The sequence below is a fragment of the Eschscholzia californica genome, unplaced genomic scaffold (assembly GCF_041429995.1).
Source record: "Eschscholzia californica isolate CP2 unplaced genomic scaffold, dmEscCali1.0.p SCAF_1, whole genome shotgun sequence".
In the NCBI taxonomy this organism is placed as follows: Eukaryota; Viridiplantae; Streptophyta; class Magnoliopsida; order Ranunculales; family Papaveraceae; genus Eschscholzia; species Eschscholzia californica.
Genome location: NW_028238198.1, coordinates 69,262,564 through 69,285,456, shown reverse-complemented (window position 1 = coordinate 69,285,456; position 22,893 = coordinate 69,262,564). Strand labels below are relative to the sequence as shown.

General features: G+C 35.7%; 1 protein-coding gene across 1 annotated transcript; it reads right to left on the bottom strand.

Moving 5' to 3' along the window:
• Window positions 1-6,218: 6,218 nt before the first annotated feature.
• Window positions 6,219-8,991, bottom strand: LOC147568640 (transcription elongation factor TFIIS-like). The gene is made up of 2 exons (XM_086671305.1): window positions 8,819-8,991; window positions 6,219-7,692 (listed from the first exon to the last, which is right to left on the bottom strand). Exons 1-2 carry the CDS (start codon window positions 8,981-8,983, stop codon window positions 6,709-6,711), a joined length of 1,149 nt encoding a protein of 382 aa, XP_086527431.1. The 5' UTR covers window positions 8,984-8,991; the 3' UTR covers window positions 6,219-6,708.
• Between the last annotated feature and the right edge of the window lie 13,902 nt (window positions 8,992-22,893).

Here is a 22,893-nt window from a genome sequence, read left to right as displayed (position 1 = left end):
CGCTCGATCATTGTATAATATCTTTGTCAATCAAAAAATTTTCAGTTACTTAAAAAAGTATATTTCATAAAAATAAAATATTCAATTATAAATCCTAAAATATTGCAAACTCAATTGCAATGAAGGTGTTTAAATTATTAAGAAATAATTCCAAGTAATTTGTTGTATTAATGAGAATATTTATATGTAAGATCAATAAAGATATTTATAGTTTTTGTGCAACTGCAAAATAAAAAATCGTCACAAATTAAGATTTGTCGACCATTACACCAAACAAGAAAAGCTGTACGGTTTATATAAAGATTTATTCTATTTCTTCAAATAAAAAATGGATCAGAGTGTCGATGTTTTGTTCGACATAGCTACTCTACCTAGGCATAACAGTTAGTAGTACCAACTTTGATTTAAAATCAATAATACAATAACATGAGGAGACTAATACATATATATGTTTTCTTGCCAGCTAATTCCGCCCAAGTGCAATCCCTGGCCCAAGGAAACCCCAAGTGGTGGATAATTCTAATCTGGCTGATGACCAACTGAAAAACCTGGTCCCTACATTTGCTGGGCGTTTGAATGTTTCCAGAAAAATTATAATTCTGCTAGTTAAATTTAACCGTTAATGTTTTGTTTCTCTTTTTGTCTTTCATTTCAAAAGGTTTTTCTCTCTGTCCTTTAATATCATCTCACTAGAAAAGTCGTTGATTGATCATATGTGGACAACCTTCAGTTTTAAAACATTCGCTTCCAATTTCCTTCTTCCTCTCTTCCCCTTCCATTATCATCTCCTTCACTATCTTCATCCTTCATCTCTCTAGATCATAAACCACACGGATATATATCTATATATATATATATATATAGAGAGAGAGAGAGAGAGATGAATATGGGGAAAGAGTTGGTGGTGGTGGAGATCGAAATTTTTAAATTTTTTTAGTTGGTCGTCGGATATGTCGTGTTTGTCGCAGGCCGACAATTTTTAACATAAATAGAGAACAAGGAGGGAAACGTAATGAAATGAAAGGGTAAAAATAAAAAGAAACATTAATCGTTTAGTTTCACTTACACAATCATGATTTTTGAGACCAAATTAGAACATTAGACAAATATGAAGATCAAAATTTTCAATTAGTAGAATTGGAGCTAAATTGAACTTTTTTTTTTGTTGAGAAAGTCAAATTGAAATTAACTCTTAGAGAAACCACCCAAGTGGTTGCACAATCTAAAAAAATTACGTTTTAATTCGAGACTTCTCTAAAATTTATTTAGAATGAGATTTTATTACAAGAATTCAGAAGTAAAAACAAAAAGTCATTTACACAAACAAGTTTGCATATAAGTACAATCTGAGAAATTACTAAATTATAACCATTTCAACAAAAGGAAATGACCCTTGTACCTTACATGGATTGTCAAACACTTGAATAAATGAATTATCCAAGTAACAACAGTTGAGACTAACGCCTCCCAACAAACCAACAAAAAAAATTGAGACTAGCAGCACCTCAATCGGCCATTTTCTTTCTTTCCCAATGATAACTATCACAATAAAAATTATAACCATGTTTTCAATGCTGAAAAGTTCGAGATAGCCTCTACCAAATAAAAACTTATAGATTGACTATATTTTAGTAACTTCAAAGAGATAAATAAAGGATTTTTGAGTCAACAGTCCAAAATCTGGGGGGTAAACCAAAAAAAATCCACTCTTGCCCAAAAATTAATTGCAGGTCCAAATGTCAGTTTTTTTTTTATTCCCCTCTTGCCCTTGGACGGGACATGCTGACGTTTTCCTGAGAAAAAAAAAATGTCTGGTAAATAAAATAATTTACCAGTACACGAAAAATTCAAAGTTTCAAAATTTTTTGAAAATAAATTTCAAATTCCCGCCCAGCAAACATCTCTTCCCGGTAAATAAAAGGGTTATTTTGCGAAAGGGTCATACATAAGTACCGGGTTTTGCGAAAGGGGCATGACCTTTTATTTTTTTGCAAAAGGGTCGTGGACTAGTGTTGACCAGTTAAGTTCTAACACCGTTAATCTAATTCCATTACTTAAAAAATATATTGTTACATTTAAGAAATTTATGCGATTTTGACACTAAATTCGCAAAGGTGAAAAATAAGACATCCACCTCTTTCAATTTCCGATGAAAATCAAACGTGGAAGAAAGAAACAAAAAAAGAAGAAGATGAAAAATGTTAACTATTCATGTAATGTGATGTTAAATTTAACATTTATTTAACAGTCAATGTTAGTCCACGACCCCTTCCCAAAATAACAAATAGTCATGTCCCTTTCGCAAAACCCGGTACTTATCTACGCCCCTTTCGCAAAATAACCCTAAATAAAATAATTTCCCGTACACGAAAAATTCCAATTTTCAAATTTTTTTGAAATTTTCAAACGAAATCTTTTTTTCGAAATTTTGAAATTTTTTTGAAATTTTGAAATTTTCAAACGAAATTTCAAATTCCCGGTCAAATTTTCAAATTCCCGCCCAGTAAAAGTGTCTAGTACAGAAAAAAAATTTCCAGTAAATAAAATAATTTCCCGGTCACAAAATCTTTTTTTCGAAGTTTCGAAATTTTCAAACGAAATGTCAAATTCCCGCGCAAATTTTCAATTTTTTTTACGAAATTTCAAATCGCCCAGCAAAAATGTCTAGTACAGAAAAAAAATTCCAGTAAATAAAATAATTTCCCGAAAAAAATTTCGTTTCCTGAGAATTTTTCGGTGGCAGTTCCGTAAATTTCTGAACAGTACACATTCTGATGGACGGGTTGTCAGATTATTTTTCAGAAAAAAATCGTTTCCCGAGAAATTTCGATGGCAATTTTGTAATTTTCAATGGCAATTTTGTAATTTTCGATGGCATGAACGGTAAATACTTTATTTTCTAAGGGCCCTTTACGTAATTTTGACCCCCAAACTGACACATTGGACCTCCCTTTCATTTTTAGGCAACTTTGGGTGGGATTTTCATTTTGGTCCCCTTTTTGGACCAATGGCCCAATCCCTCATAAATAAAACCTTCCCCTTCTTCATAAAAAAAAAACTACTAAAATAGTTTTATTGTCCTTGTGGACGGTTAATAGCCAAGAAGTAATCAACAAATTTTGTTCAAAATCTTTTTTTGATTCACGACATTTTAGTTGATTGTAATCTTAGTCTCTCATCAATTTCTTTGACTTCATATATTTAAACTGACGCTGAAGTATTAGTTCAATCAAGTTGTGTTGTTTTTAGCTTTCTTAAGAGAGCACTATTCTTCTAAATAACTCTTTTTTTTTTCTATGGACCAACCACTATAACAATTGTCATTTTATATGTAAAATGAGTAGTTTTATTTTTGGAGTTACTGTGAAGTGAATTATACAACTCAAATACTAACAAAAAAGTTTAGGGTTCTAAACAAAAAAAAAAGACAAAAAAGTTTAGGGCAACAACTTTTCTACTGTTATATTATAACTGGTTTGAACATTAAGTTTCTTGTGCCATTGTGCAATGTGATTTTACTATGTCTTTGGAGCACAATGCCACAAAAAAAATAGGGTAGGGTCAAGGCAGCACAGAGCACTATGATAAAGGCACACGTGCAATCTTACACCCTTCATAAAAGTTAGTGTCCACTATGAAAATTAGTGGCTTATGAGCTTATTGCTTTTCTTAGTTTATAAATGCTTATAGTCTTTAAATTTTGCAGGAGGAATAGGACATAAAAATATCAAATCTATGGATTAATGCCTTTGAAGGAGCATGAAAAACCTTGTTCACTTTTGGTGGATGGGTATGAATGACCTACTAGACCTCTTCACCAAATTGATTGATACCCTTTCAAGTATCTTTTATATTTTGTATAACACAAGATAAATAACACATGATCAAAATAGAGTCTCTTATGTTCGACAATTTTGAATTTTTACCCCAATTCAATCGATGAAAAACATCTCACTAAAAATAGTTCAGAGCACTCTATAGCTTTGGACCATTGGATACAATATGATTTGTACTGTATTAAATTGGATATCACATCCTGGAGTCAAACTTATGAACAAAGTTTAGAATCTAAAAATTGTTAGGTAGATTATGTGCCTCCACAATTAGACAATCTACCTTGTGTTCTACCCCAATCACATCAACTACCCCACCTTTTTTTTTTTGAGATAACTACCCCACCTCATGTCATATATTTCTACTAAGATGCTTGAAGAAAGACATGACTATAGTCTATAGATGAAATAAGTTTCTCCATACACATGACAAATGGGTCAAGTGGGTTGTCTAGATAGAAGGTATAAGACCTTGAGGTGCTCAAATTATCTCTGATTTTCTAAAATACATAAATAAACGTCCCAAGTTCCTATAAATAATATACATCTACGGAAACGGATAGATTCATAACCTGTTTTCGGAACTTATAATAATGATACTAGGAGTATTTAAATTTCAAATTCAAACTATAATCAACCTTCCATTAACTTATATCTTGCTTATACGTAAACAAAATTTTTATAAATTAACAAAATTTCCGCCTGTTTTAAACTTTATGATCGGGATTAGTTTTACTTATTATTTGCCACTTCAAACCCTCGTGTATAACCTATAAATATATAAACTTACAAATTTTGCATCTACAACTATTCTTGTATCTTGTATATGGCATACTAAAATTAATTCCCTCTAAAAGTCAAAAAGAGAAAATAATCACTTAGGCAAAATAAAACATTTTCAACTTTTAAACTCATACATTTTACAAGATTAAGAGACAAGAATATAATAAATGTGGGTGGGGATTTAAGTAATATAGGTAAAATTTGAAAAAAGAGATTAGTGGGTGCAAGTAAGATCTTTGATATGTTTTGAGTGGCAAGTCACCTTATTCTGTCTCCAAAATTCAACCCTATACTTTACACGTTTTAGAAGTCTCCACAAAATAATGTAGAAAGAGATTACCAAAAAAAAAAAGTCAACCAAATTAGTTGGAAAGAACTCCATTATTTACTTTTGATTCTAAGCTAATGACAATTACACAATCAAGTAATATTTGAGTCCGTATTTAGTCAAACTTTCCTTTAATTTAATTTCATCTGTATAATTAGGGAGAGTTTCGTGTTAATGAGTTCTTTTAACCAAATATAATCTTCAACGTTTACCAAAAACATGGGATACTTTTAGAGCACTTTAAACTCTCGGGAGAAGCCCACAAAAACCCTGGGATACTTTTAGAGCACTTTAAACTCTTGTGCGAAGCCCACGAAAACTCCAGGATAGACACCCTATTTTGTACAAAGAAACCTCTAAATTGAGGAATGGTCAATAGACTTTTCGAAAATGGTTTTTGACCTGCCTTCACTCCTAGAGAATCTCCAATGCAAAACTTAAAAAAAACTCAAATTATCCTATGTGTCAAAGCTCAATTGAGTTTCTCTTTATTAGATGTCAATGTTGAGATCTTCAATTCAAAAACATCTCCAATGCAACACTCTAAAAACTTAAAAATACCTGAAGTGTCATTTCCTAGATGGTTAGATTTGCTTTTAACATTGAGCGGCCGATTGAAATCCTCAAAAGAAGTCTCATATATTGAGTTTCTTCTTGAGATATCTCAACATTAAATGATGCCACATCATTTTGAGATCCAAATTGAGTGTTGCATTAGAGTCTTTTTACAATCAACTCAAAAAATCATAGACGTCCGAGTTTTTTAATTTGAGTGTTGCATTGGAGATGCTCTTAAGACTAGGCAGTCTGAGGACATTGAACTGGAGCTAATCTATGTTGGGTTTGAACAATACAGACTCAGATCAGTCCGTGGGCCCTCGGACTGTTCAATCTGAACTCACGACAAATGCCAAGAGAGAAACAGGTCAAGAGCAAAAGATCAGAACACCTATACATGCACCCCTAAATTTAATGACGCTATCGGTTTTGGTCTTCGTCAGAAGTGCAAGTTTAATGGATCCTCCACCTACAACTCACGCCTTGACGCTTAAGACTCCTCACTCTTACAACTCTCGAATCAAAATCTCCACTTGCATGTTTTCCTACGACTGACTCTAAACCCTAAACCTTAAACTAGTTAATATAGACACACGCCGGTATATATATCATTGCTTTGAGGCACAAACTAAAACTAGGAAACACCAGTACTGGGACATAATGTACAAAATATATATTTTTTTGTTGTGGTATTGTTGGATCCTTGATTATGACTCATAAGATGTACATACATAATCAGAAATCACGGGACGGGCAGCTAAAACAAAATCTGAATATCTGATACAACAAAAGATATTGAAGGAAAGAGTATCTCGATCACATAGGCAAGAAGATATTGTACACAAGACACGTACAAATATCGCAGTATAAACCTGTATATGGATGTGACAATAGCTATAGATATTGAGTATTAGTAAGACAGAATGAATGGTCTGTAAGATAAACTTTTTTAATCCAAAAACATAACTAGAAATCTGAAATCCCTTCAATAATCCAAAAACATAACTAGAAATCTGAAATCCCTTTTAAAACAAGTTAAAACTAGTAAGAAAAACCAAAAGAGTATGCATGAAAAGGATTTTCACATGCTAATCGATGATAAAGTTGATGAATGTTAAATGGTAAGAAGGGAGAATACTTAGCTCATCATCTCAGGTGAATAAAACGAAATGGAACTCACCTGGATGCCAACCTAAAAAAGAACATCTAGCAAAACTTCCAGTGATTGTTGCAGTTTACGCATGTGACATAAGTCGTCATGGGTTCATCTGCACTACGAGTTTGCATTTGATAGTAAGTCGTCTTCCTCTGCCCACACCTTCCGCACTTGAATTGATCGGTTGTCGCTTTCTCTTGCTGCCCGAGTTCACATTTGAATAGTGCTTTCATTTTTATTTTGATGTTTTCTTCTTTTCTTTTATCACTTGCCATTTCTTCTGGTTTCATATCAATAAGTCTCTCTGGCTTGATTTGTCCCATAAGGACTCTTCTTCTCAAATCTGGGTTTTGAGGGTCTCTGATATTGAACATTATAGAGCGGTATTTAAACTTCTTAGACCCGTTAGAACGACCTAGTTTTCCGAACAGCGCTGACTCCACGGAAACAGCTACACGGATTGGGTCACACAGCTTCACTTCATTCATAATTGCTTCATCAGCCTCGTTAGCAACTTTGGTCAAAGCGTCAGCGAGTAGTTCCCTGATCTTGTCACGGATTGGATCATTGCAGCGGATCATTGAAGTATACTTTGGCGGATCAGATGTCCCATTAGTCTTTTCTTGTTTAAGAGTCTTCTCAACCTTTACCTCATCCTTTACAAACTTCTCCACCTTCAGAGTTTCGGATCTTGAATCCGTTTCAGATTTGATATTCTTCGCCTGATGATGACTTCTCTGAACTGATACAGTTCCAGATTTCGGAAGAATCCCAACCTTTGTCGAAGCTGCCTTATCAGTCTTTTCCACCTTCTCAGCCTTTACGGGGCCTGTGACTTCAGTCTTTCCAACCTTTACAATCTCTGACTTTGGAACTTGGATCTTCTGAGAAGGTTTTCTATCCAAATCTCCGTTACTTTTATTCTTGGAATTTTCTTCAATGACTACGGCTTTCCAGATCCCAAGCAAATCAGACGCCTCTGACCGAATAGTATCTCTTGGATGCCTCGTGAGATGTCGGAGGCGTTTACCAACCTGAGATGTAAATTATGTCACATTAATGGCAAAACGTAAGATAAATTATCGGAAGATATAGACTTCATTCATTATTCTCATGATGGTAATTTAAGAACTAAAATAGAAAAAATCATCTGTTATTGCCAATAACTTGTACTCATGGGTTCCTAATGGAATTGCACTTATACTTTCACATACTAGACTATGTTTTATGACCATCTCAGAAACCTATACTGGCTAATCGATGGTACCATATCTTTGGCACAGCCAACAGCGACACCTCAAATATTCACTACCTACATTTTTCATCGATGAACTTTTGATGTTTGAACAATCATTAAGAAAAATATTTAGATCGTGCATCTTTCGCCGTCAATATTGTGACATCCCTCATATATTGCAAGTTTTTCCAACTCTGTTTTAATGGAAATATGATATGAGCAAGAAGTGAACTTTTTGATTCATTACTTGCCAACCTTAGGTAAATTGACTAAATCCAGTACGGAAATGCTAGGTTCACAAAAAAGAATTTGACGAATTTATGCGCTGCATCTAGACTGTTAGTCTTACGGGGCGTTCATCTTTTAACGGTCGGGATTCTGTCAAACTTTCAATGAGAACTTGCCGCATCATTTTGGCATAAACTTCATTAATTTTTTTGTGAACCTAAGATTACTGAATCCAATATACCGAATACAACTCTTATATAGAAACGAGGGTACGTCTTTATTAGTTCAAAGATCCAATTGTGCATATTCTTTTACTAGAATCTCCACGATTTCATTCACATTATATTAGGCATATACACAAAAATTAGTGACAACAAAAACCCTAAAAATAGTACCTTTATGGTTCTTTTATAAATGCAAAAATACTCAACACACCTCCTCAGACTCCCACTTGAACCGCCTGTGAGAGAAATCCTTGTTTCTCTCAGGCGGTTCAAGTGAGAGTCCAAGGAGGCGGGTCATATAGACTTGTTGTTATAAATGTAATAATGCGCTAAGGATAAAACTAGTATAATAAACATGTGAGAATCATAACTCTTGAATTAATCAAAACCCTAAAAAAAAAAACTAAAATCCTAATTCGAATTGAAAATGTGACAAGAATCAAAATCAATAAAACCCAAGAATTCACTTACCTGGGTAGCAACAAGAAGTTGTAGAGTGACAGGAAATTTCTTTAGCTCTTTCAATCCATCAACACATCGAACTTCCTCCGGACCACCACTACCAACTCCATCTCCGGCAGCAACGTCTGCCGCCTTTTTGACGGATTCAAATAACTCAAGAAGCTCTTTCTCCATTAATTTCAAAAACTCTGTTTAAAAAACAAAATTGAAGAAATGTCAAATCTTTATGAACTACTACTTATAAGCCTTAATTAATCAAACCCTTTGATTAGAACTTGAAAACAAATACTGATCGAAACCCTATCAAATGTCAGAGAAAGAGATGGAGAGAGGGAAGGAGAGATAGTAATTATAATAATAAGAAATAGAAAGAACAAAAATTCTAGAGAGAGAAAACAGAATCAGAAAATTACAGGGGCAGTAAGATTCTAGAGAGAGAGAGAGAGAGAGAGAGAGTGAGGAGGGTACCCTGTTTGCTGCCCTATTTCTGTCTTGGAGTTGAAATCAGGAGACGAGAAAATCTTTGGAAAATTTCTAATTTTAAACGAAGAGTAATGATAGGTCAGTATCTACTGCCACGTGTACTATTTGCCACGTGTCGTGATATGGAAGTGTGGTGCTTTCACTTTTGCCGTTATCAGTTTTACGTTGGAGGTTGATGTTTTAACGTTAGAGTTTGATTTTGGCCGTTGGATCAAATGTTCACTTATTTTGTTAATTATAATTTGGCCCCCTATTTCTACTGATTCACATTTTTTACCTATACATTTTGACTAACTCCAACTTTGATCCCCTAGCTGACAATTCAGTTACCTTCTCCTAGCTGACAATTCAGTTACCTTCTAAATTAATTAACTTTTCTTTCTAATTTTTATCCTCTCTTTTTTACTGTATATTTTTTCTTTAATTAACTTTTCTTTCTAATTTTCATCCTCTCTTTTTTACTGTATATTTTTTCTCCTCCGTTGTACCTCTCGTTTCCTTCTCTATATATCTTCGATTTCTGTTCACTGAGAAGCACGAGAGAGAGTCAACATCTATCTACTAATCTATCTTTCCATATCCATCCCTTCCTAAACCATGGTTTTCTCCAAATAAAATATAGTATCTACAAACCAAGAAACCACCTTGTCTTAATCTTTATCTATTTTGAATCTATCAATATAGTGTTGCTTATCGGTCCAGACCAGCATGGATTTGACCCGTTTGGGGCTTCCCGGCCGACTTGTATGGATGATAAGCCCGGTTGAGTTTCATCTGAACCCTGCAGGCTAGTCCTCCCGACAATGAGCTAGGATTGGGGCAAAGTCCGACTCGAAAATGAGCCAAAGATTGGGGCAAAGTCCGACCCGACAGTGAGCCCAGATTGGGCAAAGTCCAACCTCACACGTTTTATTTTTATTTTTTGGGTTTTTCGAGTTTACCCCCTCAATACTAATTGGTAATTGAGTTTACCCCCTCAATACTAATTGGTAATTGAGTTTACCACCTTAAACTTACTATTTTAGGCAAAATATTAGGGTCATGTTTCGCGTAAAGAAAATGAATCACAAGTTAAATAGTTTACGGACAAAATAAGCCTTTACGAATCATATCCTTGACTAAAATCTAACATACTATGGTATTACAATTACTAAAATCACATTACCCAATCATTACTTTTGGTAGAAATACTCATTTTCCACACACCATCAAACATTGTTTTAGTGTTTTTCATAAAAGTAGTAAGTTGAGGGGGAGTAAACTCAATTATCAATTATTGAGGGGGGTAAACTCAATTAGCAATTAGTATTGAGGAGGTAAACTCAAAAAACCCTTATTTACTACTATTCTGGATTAAGTAAGGAGTATTTTATACGTGATAAGATCTTTTATTTCTCATAAAATTTTAAGGGATTTAAAAGTGTAATCTATTGAGTAAGTTTGTAACTTTTATAGCATAGAATTTTCTTTTTCCAATAAAATCTTTCTTTCCCGTAATTTATTGGGTAAGTTTGTAACTTATATCTCGTAATCTTTTTCGGGTAAGTGAATTTTTGATTTAATTGGGTAAGTTTGTTTGGTAAGTTTGTAATTTATTTGTTATCTTTTAGATTAGTTATCTTTCAGATTTGTTATCTTTTAGATATGCTATCTTTATGTTTGTTCGTAACTTTCTAAATCTTTTAGATTTGCATAGAACCAATCTTGCTCAGGTTTAGCAGGGCCAAGCCGGACTGAGGTTCAGCAAACCCCTGGGCGTTCTGACATTCTTTCGGTCTGGGTCGGTTGGGGCCAGCCCAACTCATTCTTTTCTAAGTCGAGCCAGACCCAATAAGCAACACGAGGTCACTGTATGCACTCGACCCTTGTCTCAGTATCTGAATACCTTCTTCGCCTTGTAGAAGATTGTGAAGATAGACGTTTCTCTCGAATGTCACCCTAGTGGCCATTTGGTGGTCTATTTGGTTGGAGCAAAATGTCAAATACCACTCACCAGTTTAAACAAAAATAAATTTTTTTTGGAAATTGACTACGATTTACTATAGTCATTACAATGACATTGATACATCAAAAATGTGATAAGCACGATAACCACCTAATTCAAACTCTTACAAGAACGGGCCTATAGCCTAACTAAACTATGGTCTAAAATCCCGACAATATTATTTATACCTCAATAACCCAAGTTCAATAAATCATGGAATCCACTTCTTTCAGAAATCGAACTTAGGACCTCTAGAGTTTTTGAGTTTATGTCAATATTACCCACCACTTGGCTGCCAAATGTTGACTAACAAAATGTTTTTGTTGTGAGTGTATATAACAAAAATGGTGAGTGTTTTTAAAATTTCCTTTCTGATACGTGTATAGGACAATTGATAGAAGCCTTGATTCATTTATCAACGCTTGTTTGCCCAAGTGGTTGAAAGTGTTGACATAGACTCCAAAACCCTGGAGGTCTTAGGTCCGATTCTCGGAGGAGGAATCTATGATTTATTGAACTTGAGTTATTAAAAGTATAAATAACGTAATAAACTTGTCGGGTTTTAGACCCCTTTCATGTTGTTGGCCTTGAGGCCTCTTTCATGAATGGTTTAACTTAGGTGGTTATCGTGCTTATCACATCTTCATGATGTATCAATGCCTTGTAACGATTAACGTAGACCGAGGCGATTTATTCAAAAAATAAATAAAAGCCTTGATTCATTTGTGGTGCATGCCTACTAGATACTTGATTCATTCGGTTGATTGGAGCCAAGTAGCCAACAATAACCTATTCAGTTGTCTGTTATGTTATGCTTGGGGGTCCTTCCTTTCCAAAATGTAACTCTTCTTTGTAACTCTTGTACTTTTCTTTTGGTGCTTTCTTAGCACCCAGTTAATATATTATTCTTTCTTAAAGAAACCCAAAAACCAGAGAAAAATAGGAAAGTGATAATGAAGAGGGAGTGACTGTGAGACTAAAGAGGGAAGAATGAAGAGTTGAGAAAAAAAGAGAGTATCACATTCAGAAGTAAAAGCTGAGGTAACAAAATTAATTCAGTTTTTCCATAACACAACTCATTGAGTTGTCACAAAAGGGCCTCAAATACGAAATTGAGAAACAATAAAAAGAAAAAGTGAGTTGCATTATTAAAAGAGTTGTGTTTCCTCCCCCATTGGAGAACTGCAAACTGAGACTGTTCTGCTGGGCGGTAGACCTGTTACCGTAACTCAGTTCCCTTCTTCGGATTTCTCAAAAAACGTCTTCTTCAAATAGTTGAATGGCTGTCAAACAAACATCAGGGTTTTATTATTAAAACTAAAAGCACAATAAGAACATGACATAAGTCTAGTTAATAGTAGGAGTTAATCAGCAAGTAGTCTTAACTGGAGAAACATTACAATAAGTCTAAGCTACAACATTCAGAATGAGGATCTAATCGTCCAGGACCAATCGAATTGTTAAAAAAAGAGAGGGTGAAATCACTGTTTTACTAAACAAATGGTCCATCTGAATCTAGTAACATGTACTAGTATCCTTGGTTCATGCCAACATGTCACAAGTGAACAGGTAAATTTCAAGGCGAGCAAAAGAAGAGCTCTTGGTGTTCAAAAAGAATATTCCAACAAAAGAGAACACATATCAACTGATGGAATGTGTCTCGATAGATGAACAAATCGCTACTAATACCAGCTATATCAACTAACTAGATGGTTCAAACTAAGAAAGTCACAGTTGAAATGAACTCAGTAGCTCAAAAGAAAACCCAGGGTTAAGATTGAAAATGGACGTCGTCCATTGATGAAGAAGACAATCATATTTCATAACAGGCAAAGACTTTGAAATTTTTTCCCCGGCATACAAGATTTCATAAACTATCTAATAAGTTTTCATACCCTCTTCTTCATTTTCTTTCTACCCACCCCCCAACCAATTACTTGTAGTCTGGTAAAAAAAAATTCATACACCGAAAAATGTTTATGTCCTCAGACTCCTCATACTAGATTACTAGGTAATGTATTTGTATAGACTAATGGAAGCTTTGGTAAAGAACTAATAGTGTGTTTGGATAAAGGGATTCAGGGACTCTTAGTTGCTTCACCCAAACACATCATTAAACAAAAAAAATTCATCTTTGAGGAGCAAATATAACAAAACATGTGGAATACTGCCGAAGGCCCAAAACTAGGGTTCCACAGAGAAACTATAGAAGGAAATTACAGACTAGAGTACTAGACTGAAAGAATTTCAAACCCAAACAGTTTTTCCCAAATGCCACCATAACAAACAAAGCTTTAGAGAATAATGAACCAGATGATCTCAGTTAAAAGCTTTTTAAAGAGATCTCATTGAAGATTTCAACTAATGGCTTCAATTCTCCTAATTGACTACCAGATGAATAGGTAATTCTTCAACAAAGATTAGATTAAACAACAAATTAACGCTTAATCTCTAGGCGATAAATAAGATAAACTAGATCTACCACGCCTCCAACAAAATCGAATATTAGAAAATCAGATGAACACAAAAGGATTGACCAACACAAAATGGATCAAACAGATAATGGATAAGATCGAAAATAAAATACATAAGGAATTCAATTGAGGAAATTTTTAGAGAGAGAAAATCTTGCCTGAACGACCCAAAGAGCACCGGTAGCAGCACAGACACCCCACATAGCGGCGGCTTGAATATCAGTTGATTGAAGACGATTTCCAGTCTTAAGAAAATTAAAGAGACCTGATCTCGCTGCTCCTGCCATTATCGATTCAAAGGAAATGAAAACCCTAAAACGAAGCTTTTGGTTTGTCCTTTCGTTTTCTGTTTTAGAGAGAGAGAGAGAGAAAACCTAAGATCACAACAAAAGTTGGAATTGAAGACCTTTATTAGTGGTTTCCGTTTGGGCTCAAAAGTGGGTCCATAGCTGAACCGAATCGTAATTGAACCGAACCAATAATCCTATCACCATATAGAATTTTGAGAAATGTTAACTACACTCACCCTGTTGTTATATTCACATCGCTATTGTGAGATCGAGTCTCGGTTGAAGCAGTTTGCCATCAAGATTTATCCTCTGTATATATGAAGTAAATAATGTAATAAACTTGTCGGGCTTTAGGCCTCTTTCATCGTCGGGCTTTAGGCCCCTTTCATCGCCGGGTTTGGGCCTCTTTCATTATGGTTTAAATTTGGCGGTTATCGTGTTCATCACATCTTCATGATGTATCAATGCCTTGTAACGACTAACGTACATCGTAGTCGATTTCTCAAAAAAAACCTTTGGTATGAGTGTATGTAATAAAAATGGTGGGTTTTGAATTTATGCCAGAAGCCCAAAAGCAGCTTGTAATTTCGTTAGTTTTATTGGCGCCCCTAATTCTATCAATACTAATAATTCCTATAGCTGAGGGTGCCCCTGTTTTTTGAAAAAATTTGTTAAAAGTGCCCTTTAGAAAAATAAACACTTCGTCAACACTTGGTTGCCTAAGTGGTTGATAGTTTTGATATAAACTCCAAAACTAGAGTCGTGGCTAAGAATGTGAGGACCCTTGGCGAAATTTAATTGTGGGCCTTTGGTACAAAAAATAAATTACTGGCAAAAAATTGAACCAAATGTAAGATGATGAAAATTATAGATGATTCACGTGTGTATTTATGCATTATTTTTTTTTTTTTTTTTGGAAATTGACTACGATCTACGATAGTCACTACATTGGAATTGATACATCAAAGATGTGATAAGCACGAAACTGCCGAATTTAAACTCTTACAAAGAACGAGCCTATAACCCAACTAAACTATGACCTAAAACCCAACAACATTATTTATACCTTAATAACCCAAGTTCAATAAACCATGGAAATCACATCCTCTGAGAATCGAACCTAGATCCTCCAACACATTGGATCACTTGGGCAACCAACGAAATATACAGCTTAAAGCTCATATAACTACATCTATATAACAAAACAGAATGAGTTATTGCTGACTACGACAAACTGAATGCAATATGACTAGGACAAAATTAATACAAGGTGACTAGGACAAAAGACTAATGAGTTGTATTCAAACCTCCCCTTTTAAGTCTCCACCCTTGAATTCAAACCCTCAGATCCCTCTACTATGACAGGGACACTGATTGCACGGATGAGATATACTCATTTTTTTTTCTCGTAGAACATCAATCGTTCCAACTTTTCTCTCTTCAACTCCCCACTCAATTTTTTTCCTCTCTCTACTTTCTCTTCTTTCCAACCATTTTTCCCCCTCTTCATTTGTTTCAGTCCCTCGCTCTCCCAATTTATCGCTCGACCTAGGGTTCCTCTCAACGACGAGAGCCATCTTCATTTTTTCAAAGAAATAATAATGTTCTTCTATTTCTCTATCTTTTTCCTCATCTTCCCATTTTTTATTTCAGTTCTCTCTCTCTTTTTTAAGTAAGTTCTTTATAGAGAGAGATTCTTTTTGAAGCAAGTTATTTTCAGAGAGAAAGGCTCTTTTCTAAGTAAACTTAAAACTAACATTGTCCTCAATATTCTAAGCATACACTCACCAAATGATTAAGAGGCACATCAATTTAAAGAGAAGAGTAGAGAGATATTATCATAACCAAAGGAGATAAAAGATGATACTACCAAGGCTCATGTATAACGAGGTTCCAAGTTAATGCCAAGCTCACGCCATCCCCAAACTTGGAATAAACCACGCCTTAGAAGTAAAACACGTAAGAAATGCTCCTAAAATATCCAAAAATATAATGAGAATGAAGCACATAAAAGACATGACCATATAAAGTCTACCACTATACACGATTGCATTGAGCTATGAAATTAGCCTTTGATTCTCTTGTTCTCACACAAGAGCACGAGTTATGTCTCGCGGAGGGTTTCCAGAGATGTTACCCACAAACATCAAGGCCCAACTTAGTCAGCCTGACGATCATAAAGCAAAAGACGGAAGATTTGGGGGTCAACCCAAAGAAAGTTATATACAAATGGTAAAAGTCTCACAAAAATACTTAACCAAAGAAGTGCGCGTGAGACGAAAACCGAAAAGAGGCCATCTCCAAACTTAGTGGATGCACGGGCCACTAAGTCAGCATGAATGCTAGGGGCGACGACTAAGAAGTCGTCAAAAGGATCGAAATAGAAGTAAAGTGAGAGGAGGTCAGTCGAAGGCAAAAAGTCAAACTCAAGCTTAGTAGATAAAACATCCACTAAGTCCCTAGACATGCTAGGGAAGACGTCTGAAGTGTCCCAGAAGGGGTCAACAACCGAGTCTGAGATCATGTGGAAGGTCGAACTAGATTCTAAGGATAAGGCAATAGGTTCGGGGACCAAGTCAAGGTCCATAATTTCCTTAGGTAAATAATCCAACAAGCTATCCGCTATCTCTCTAACTACTATGTCATCGACATCCTTAAAGGCATCGGGAGCCTCAAAGTTGGTTGCAACACCTTCACTTCTACATAACTCATCCAAGTAATCACAAGTGCTAAAAATTAAAAAGTTCAACACCGTGTGATCCCCAAACTTGCTCATAGAGCTATCATCTTGAACATTAAAATCTAATGTAGTCTGGTCATGCTGAGATGACAATGGTCGAGGGATGGAGCAATAAGGTTCATCGGTCAATTCCATCTCAAAAGGTCTATCAAGAGCTTCTTCGACATTTAACTTAAGACTAGAGTCAGGTGTATTACCCTCACCATCATTCATAGTCTCCTCTTGAGTTTGGGGTGCGCAAACTCCTTCCTCGTCGATGATAGGCTCCGACTCGATTCTATCAACAATATTGAGAATCCGTTCCGTGATCTCTTTTATATTTCGATTGAATCTAGTTTGATACTCTAAAAATACTTGGAGAGTAACTTCAGACATCTCCTCGTAATAAGGCACATGAGTATAACTAGAAGAAGACTCTCGCGGAACACGGATCATGGGACAATACTCGGTCATATAGCCTAAGCTCGCACAAATATCAAATAAGTGAGAGAGGTGTCGAACCGAGAATCCGATAATGGTAAACCTACGACTACGTGTAGTTCGATCTAATGTTTCAAGGTATAATCGATGTTCGACTCCTAAAGTAGATGTCTTTAAGTACTACATATATCCGGAGATCATACTTAGTCAAACAAACGTCTAAATCGGTTGATCCCGAGTCAACGAAAGTGTTGTCTAGTCGCCTAACTATGTGAAGTGCATGACAAGACACATGAAAATATGACTTAGACTACGATCGATATCGAATACTTCGTTTCGTCTATTAACTATGTGAAGTACTTGACAAGACACATGAAAATACGATCAAAACGATAATCGAAATAAATGAACATCAATTTATAATCAAAACATCAAATCATATTAAACATAATCACGAATTCATCACAATTCATCTCATATAATCGACACACCAAAGTTAGCTAAAACACCTTAGAAAATCTGGCCAAAGTTGGAAGAAATCCGGCCAAAAGCAAATCCGGCCAAGAAACAAGAAGGTCCGGCCAGCAGCTCCATGCGCGTCCTGCAGCCGCATCCCGTGGACGCGTCCTTGCTGTTGGAACAGCTCCCGGAGTGTTGTTCCGGTCGGAGCTTTCACCAGCCCGAGCTGTAGACGCGTGCTGCTGTTGCTGCCGGTCTGCTGCTCTCGTGAAGCCGTCCCGTACCAGCAGTGCACGTCCCGTGAGCAGATGCGTCCCGTGTGCTAAGCTGCTACCCGAGCAGCTTCCATGGCTTCCTTACCCGAGCTCTTGTAGTGCCGGCCTAGCTTGGCCGACCAAGCTAAGGCCGGCTACTCGTTCTTCCTCTTGCTCTCTCTTCAATCTTCTCTTTCAAGCTCTCTCTAGCAACCAAGAACACCAACCCTAGCCACCCTTTCTCTCTTGTTTTTTATTGCCTCCTTTCCAAGGTAGAAGATGATGAATAGTCTCTAACTTGACTAAGTCTTTAGACTACTTTGACTTGGACCCAAAAGTGGGTGCTCATAAAATCTCTACACCTTCCTTCTTCTTTGGGTATTCTTGAACTTGGGCTTAGATGTTGGGCTTTGAATTAGAGACCAAGGGAGTGCCTTAAATTAGTCTCTACAATTAGAACCAAAGGGGGTGCCTTCAAGAAAAGACCTTGCCTTCTATCTTTCATATCTACCCCGTCCGAACTCCAAATTGACTTCCGTTTTCACCGTCGGACTCGTCATTGCCTCCACTTGTAATTTGATTTGCTTGAAATCTTTTTCTCTCGTTTTAGGCACGTGAAATGATAGTGGTAATTCGCTCTTTTTATTACGAATTTCATGTTTAACTTCAAAAATGATACCTAACAAGAAAAACACATAAAATATTATTGATAACACTCGAAAAAGACTAATTAGTCTAAGTTAGGCTCCCCAAACGTGACATTTTCGTGTCACATCAGTCAGTTATTGACAAATAACTTTTTCCTCTTTATTAACATTGTAGTAGATATCGATATATAAAACTTATGAAAAGGGTTAACTTATGTTCTAAGTATGCGTTCGTGGTTTATTTCACTCTCTCCATTGAATCATTATTATAGATGGAGGACGTCATACTTCCTTACAATGAGAGATCATTTGTTTCTGTTGCAGTGGCATGGACGTTGATGCAGATGATTAAGTTCTTTATGAATGTTTTCTTTGTAAAGTTGTTTTATGATAACTCCGCTAAGTTGGGTAAATGATTCAATGTGTGAGCTCGATCAACTTTTCTCTTCATCCTTATAGAACGGCTCTAAATTGGGGTTTTTATACATTTCTAAATTAGTTTCAGATTTAAGTGCTCAACCACGCGCATAAGACTCGCCAAATTTCCCGTGCCCCATGGGCACGGGTTATACCTAGTTATAACACATTTAATAACTCAAGTTTAATAAATCATGGATTCCACCTCATTTAGGAATAGAACCTGGGACCTCCAGTATTTTGGAGTGTATTTATGCATTATTAGATTATATTTTTTTGATAAGAACACTTAGCTTTCTATTTCTTAAAGAACACTTTACAAATGAATGAAATACACCTAAGATGATAAAATAGTTAAGAAAGTGTAGTAGAGCAAAAACAGAGATTGATTTAGCAATTATACCATCATCCAAAATAAAGCTACAAGATGTGGCAACTAGACTCGAACCCAAGTCAATTGCATGAAAACCAACTATCCTTACAAGTGGAGCTAATAGTCAGTACATGTCTGAATCAGTATTGAACTTTATATAAAGAGAAATATTCCATGCGAAAGTTTCCCCCATACACCAGACCTAATGAATGAGAGAATGCCACGTCTCTCTATCCGTGCAAAAGTGGGGGGTTTTTGAAAAAAGTTTGATTTCAATCCTTGAAAGTAAGTACATTAGCTTTACTTCCATCCTCTTTAAATTAATCTTCACCATTAAATTGATGGACGGCCTGGATGTTATAAGAAAAAAAAACCCAAATTCCTTCTCCTTCCCAATTTCAATCTGACCTAACCAACTAACCTGTTCTACCTCCCTCTCTCTTTAAAAAAAACGACCAAACAAGAACAAGCACGATTTCTTCAATTTATTCAACCGATTTATCTTGAGAAGTGTTGTTGAAGCCATTTATCTTGAAGACTCAATCAATTGGAAGTAAAAGGTCACCCGAAATTCACAAGATAAAGTGAGGTAATAAGTTAGGGTTTTTAGTTTTTTTTTTCAAATTTGAACAAAAAACTAAGTTTATTGCGGAATTTGTTAAATTAAGTAAAGAACATCTGAGGTGTGGTTTATGGGATTTTCTTCCATTACTTTTCTTTAATAGTCCAAAAAAAACTAGGTTTACTGCTTTAGGGTTTGTGAGGTAATTAGGGTTTTTCATTTTTTCATTCTTGAACAAAAAACAAGGTTACTGCTTAGGACTATGCTAAATTAATTAGCCAATTTGTAAAGAAAATATGAGGTGTGTTTTATGAGATTTTTTCCACTATGTTGGTTTTATGGGATTTCATGTGTAATGTGGTGGTGGTTTTATGGTTATATGGGATCTGATGTGTGATTTTATGCCAATTTGTAAATTAACTTCTTGCACCCATTATCAACCTAATGTTGATTTCATGTGTAATGGTTGTTATGGATTCAATGATATATGGATTTGTCGAATTCAATTGGTTTAGTTTATTCGGGTAAGCATATTGTTTTTCTTGCACGATGTCTCAAATTAAGTTTCCAGAGACTCCATGTCATTGTGGTGGTGGTAACATGGTTTTGAAACTATCGAGATCCACGAAAAATCCAGAGCGTTTGTATTACAAGTGCCTTTTGATGAGGAATGATCATCCATCTCACTTCATTTGGGCAGACTCAAGACTTTCAGCTTCTTCTTCTTCGGCTCCAACATCCTCGCCAATGGTGAACGACGAAATTGGAACATCTACACCGCCGAAGATGAAGATGGATAAAGTTGAAGAATTATTAGCGAACATATCTTTTATGCCAAACGTATTAGCCTTTCTTGTATTAGTGTATGTTTACCATTTGTGGTGAGGATGAGTAAATTCGTTAGTCAAGTTTACTTATGAACGTTTATTTGTTATTGTAATACTTTATCACTTTAGAGATGGTTAGTCTTGTAGAGATGTTTAAAATGTTTACATATGAATGACAACTTTATGAATGTCGATGTTTAAAATGTTTACTTATGAATGCCAATTTTATAAATGTCAAAGTTATCAATTTTATGTTGTTGGATCTTTTATTGTTAATGGAGACAGTGAAAGAACTCATGTGTTAATATCCAAATTTTTGAACTGAAGGGAATGATACATCCAACTTTAAAGGAACATGTTTATTCATGAAATTGGATATACAAGCAAAAAGTGAGGCAGTTTCGTGTCGACCTGGTGGAGCTTGAATTTGTAATGGATAGTTGTAGTAATAGAGCTTGAGTATTGTGGAGCAAATAAAAGTAACAAACAAACAGAGTATAGAAAAGGGACAAAAAGAAATAGAGAGGAATCAATACTTTAGTTAAATCAATATCTCTGTTTAAGATTTCAACTTTCAATCTCCAGCCATGGTTACCAACTACTCTCAAATACCCAAACACCTATCACATTCATCTCTCTATTCTATACCAACCACTCTGAATCCATTTCAACAAAAAACCACTCTCAATCACCCAAACACCTATCACATTCATCTCTCTAATCTATACCAACCATTGTGAATCCATTTCAACAAAAAAAACACTCTCAATCACCCAAAAACCTATCACATTCATCTCTCTAATCTATACCAACCACTCTGAATCCATTTCAACAAAAAAATCCACTCTGAATCACCTATCACATTCATCCTGATGTGCCTGCAGGTAGAGTAAGTATGTTAATACCTATATCAAATAGTGGCTAAATACTGCACACTCTGAATAATTGTTATGCACATATATTTGTTATCAATATTACAAGCTAAATATAAGTTAACTATGATCGAACAGAAAAAAGAATGAAGAAGTTTGATTCCACCAAATAAAATAAGTTAACAAAGAATAAAAAGAACACAAATACAATCCGAATACTACTAAAATATGCAAAGACAAAATATATACCTTTTCTTCATTTGTATATGTACTGTAATAGTCATATCCCGCACTGCATGTTCCTGGAGGGTCGTATATTTGTGGGCGATGTACGCCCATCAATAAGTCCATATGTGCTTGCATGTGGTAAGATAACCATCAAAACATAAACTATATTTTCAAAATGAATCAAACAAGTATGAGGAATTATAAATTACCATATCTTGTCGAGGTGTTAAGATCATGTTTTCTTGTGTAACAATTCCACCCAGTCGACTCTATTGTGTAGGTGTTAAATCACAAATTGAATCAAGAACCGCATCACGAACAATATTACAACTCGGGTTTGATGCAGGCATTTTAGAAGTAGTGCACTAACAAAGAAAACTACAAATTAGTTAAAATATAAAGGGTTATTTCCCTAATGGCCCCCAACTTTGTGACTAGCTTCCCGCCTGACCCCCTACTTTACGAGAAATACCCATATGACCCCCTTCCGTTATAACACCGTCACTCTCTCTCCTTCATCATGTTTTCTCTCTCTGCCAAGTCACGCCACATCATCTGTAACGCCACCTCATCACCTTCTCCGGCAGAGGTCGCCGGCGACTTTCAAACTTTTTTTTTTCTCTCTCTCTCTCTAAAATTTTTTTTTTTTTTTTAAATTCTCTCTCCCTAAACTCCGGCGAAGGGAAACCTTCGCCGGAGCTAGGTTTGTTCATCACGAACAGACCAGATCAGGGTTTGTTCATCACGAACAGACCAGATCAGGGTTTGTTCATCACGAACAGACCAGATCAGAGTTTGTTCATCACGAACAGACCAGATCTGGGTCTGTCCGTGAGGAACAGACCCAGATCTGGGGTCTGTCCGTGATGAACAGACCCTGATCTGGTCTCTGTCCGTGATGAACAGACCCTGATCTGGTCTCTGTCCGTGATGAACAGACCCTGATCTGGTCTGTTCGTGATGAACAGACCCTGATCTGGTCTGTTCGTGATGAACAGACCTAACTCCGGCGAAGGTTTCCCTTCGCCGGAGTTTAGAGAGAGAGAGGAGAGAG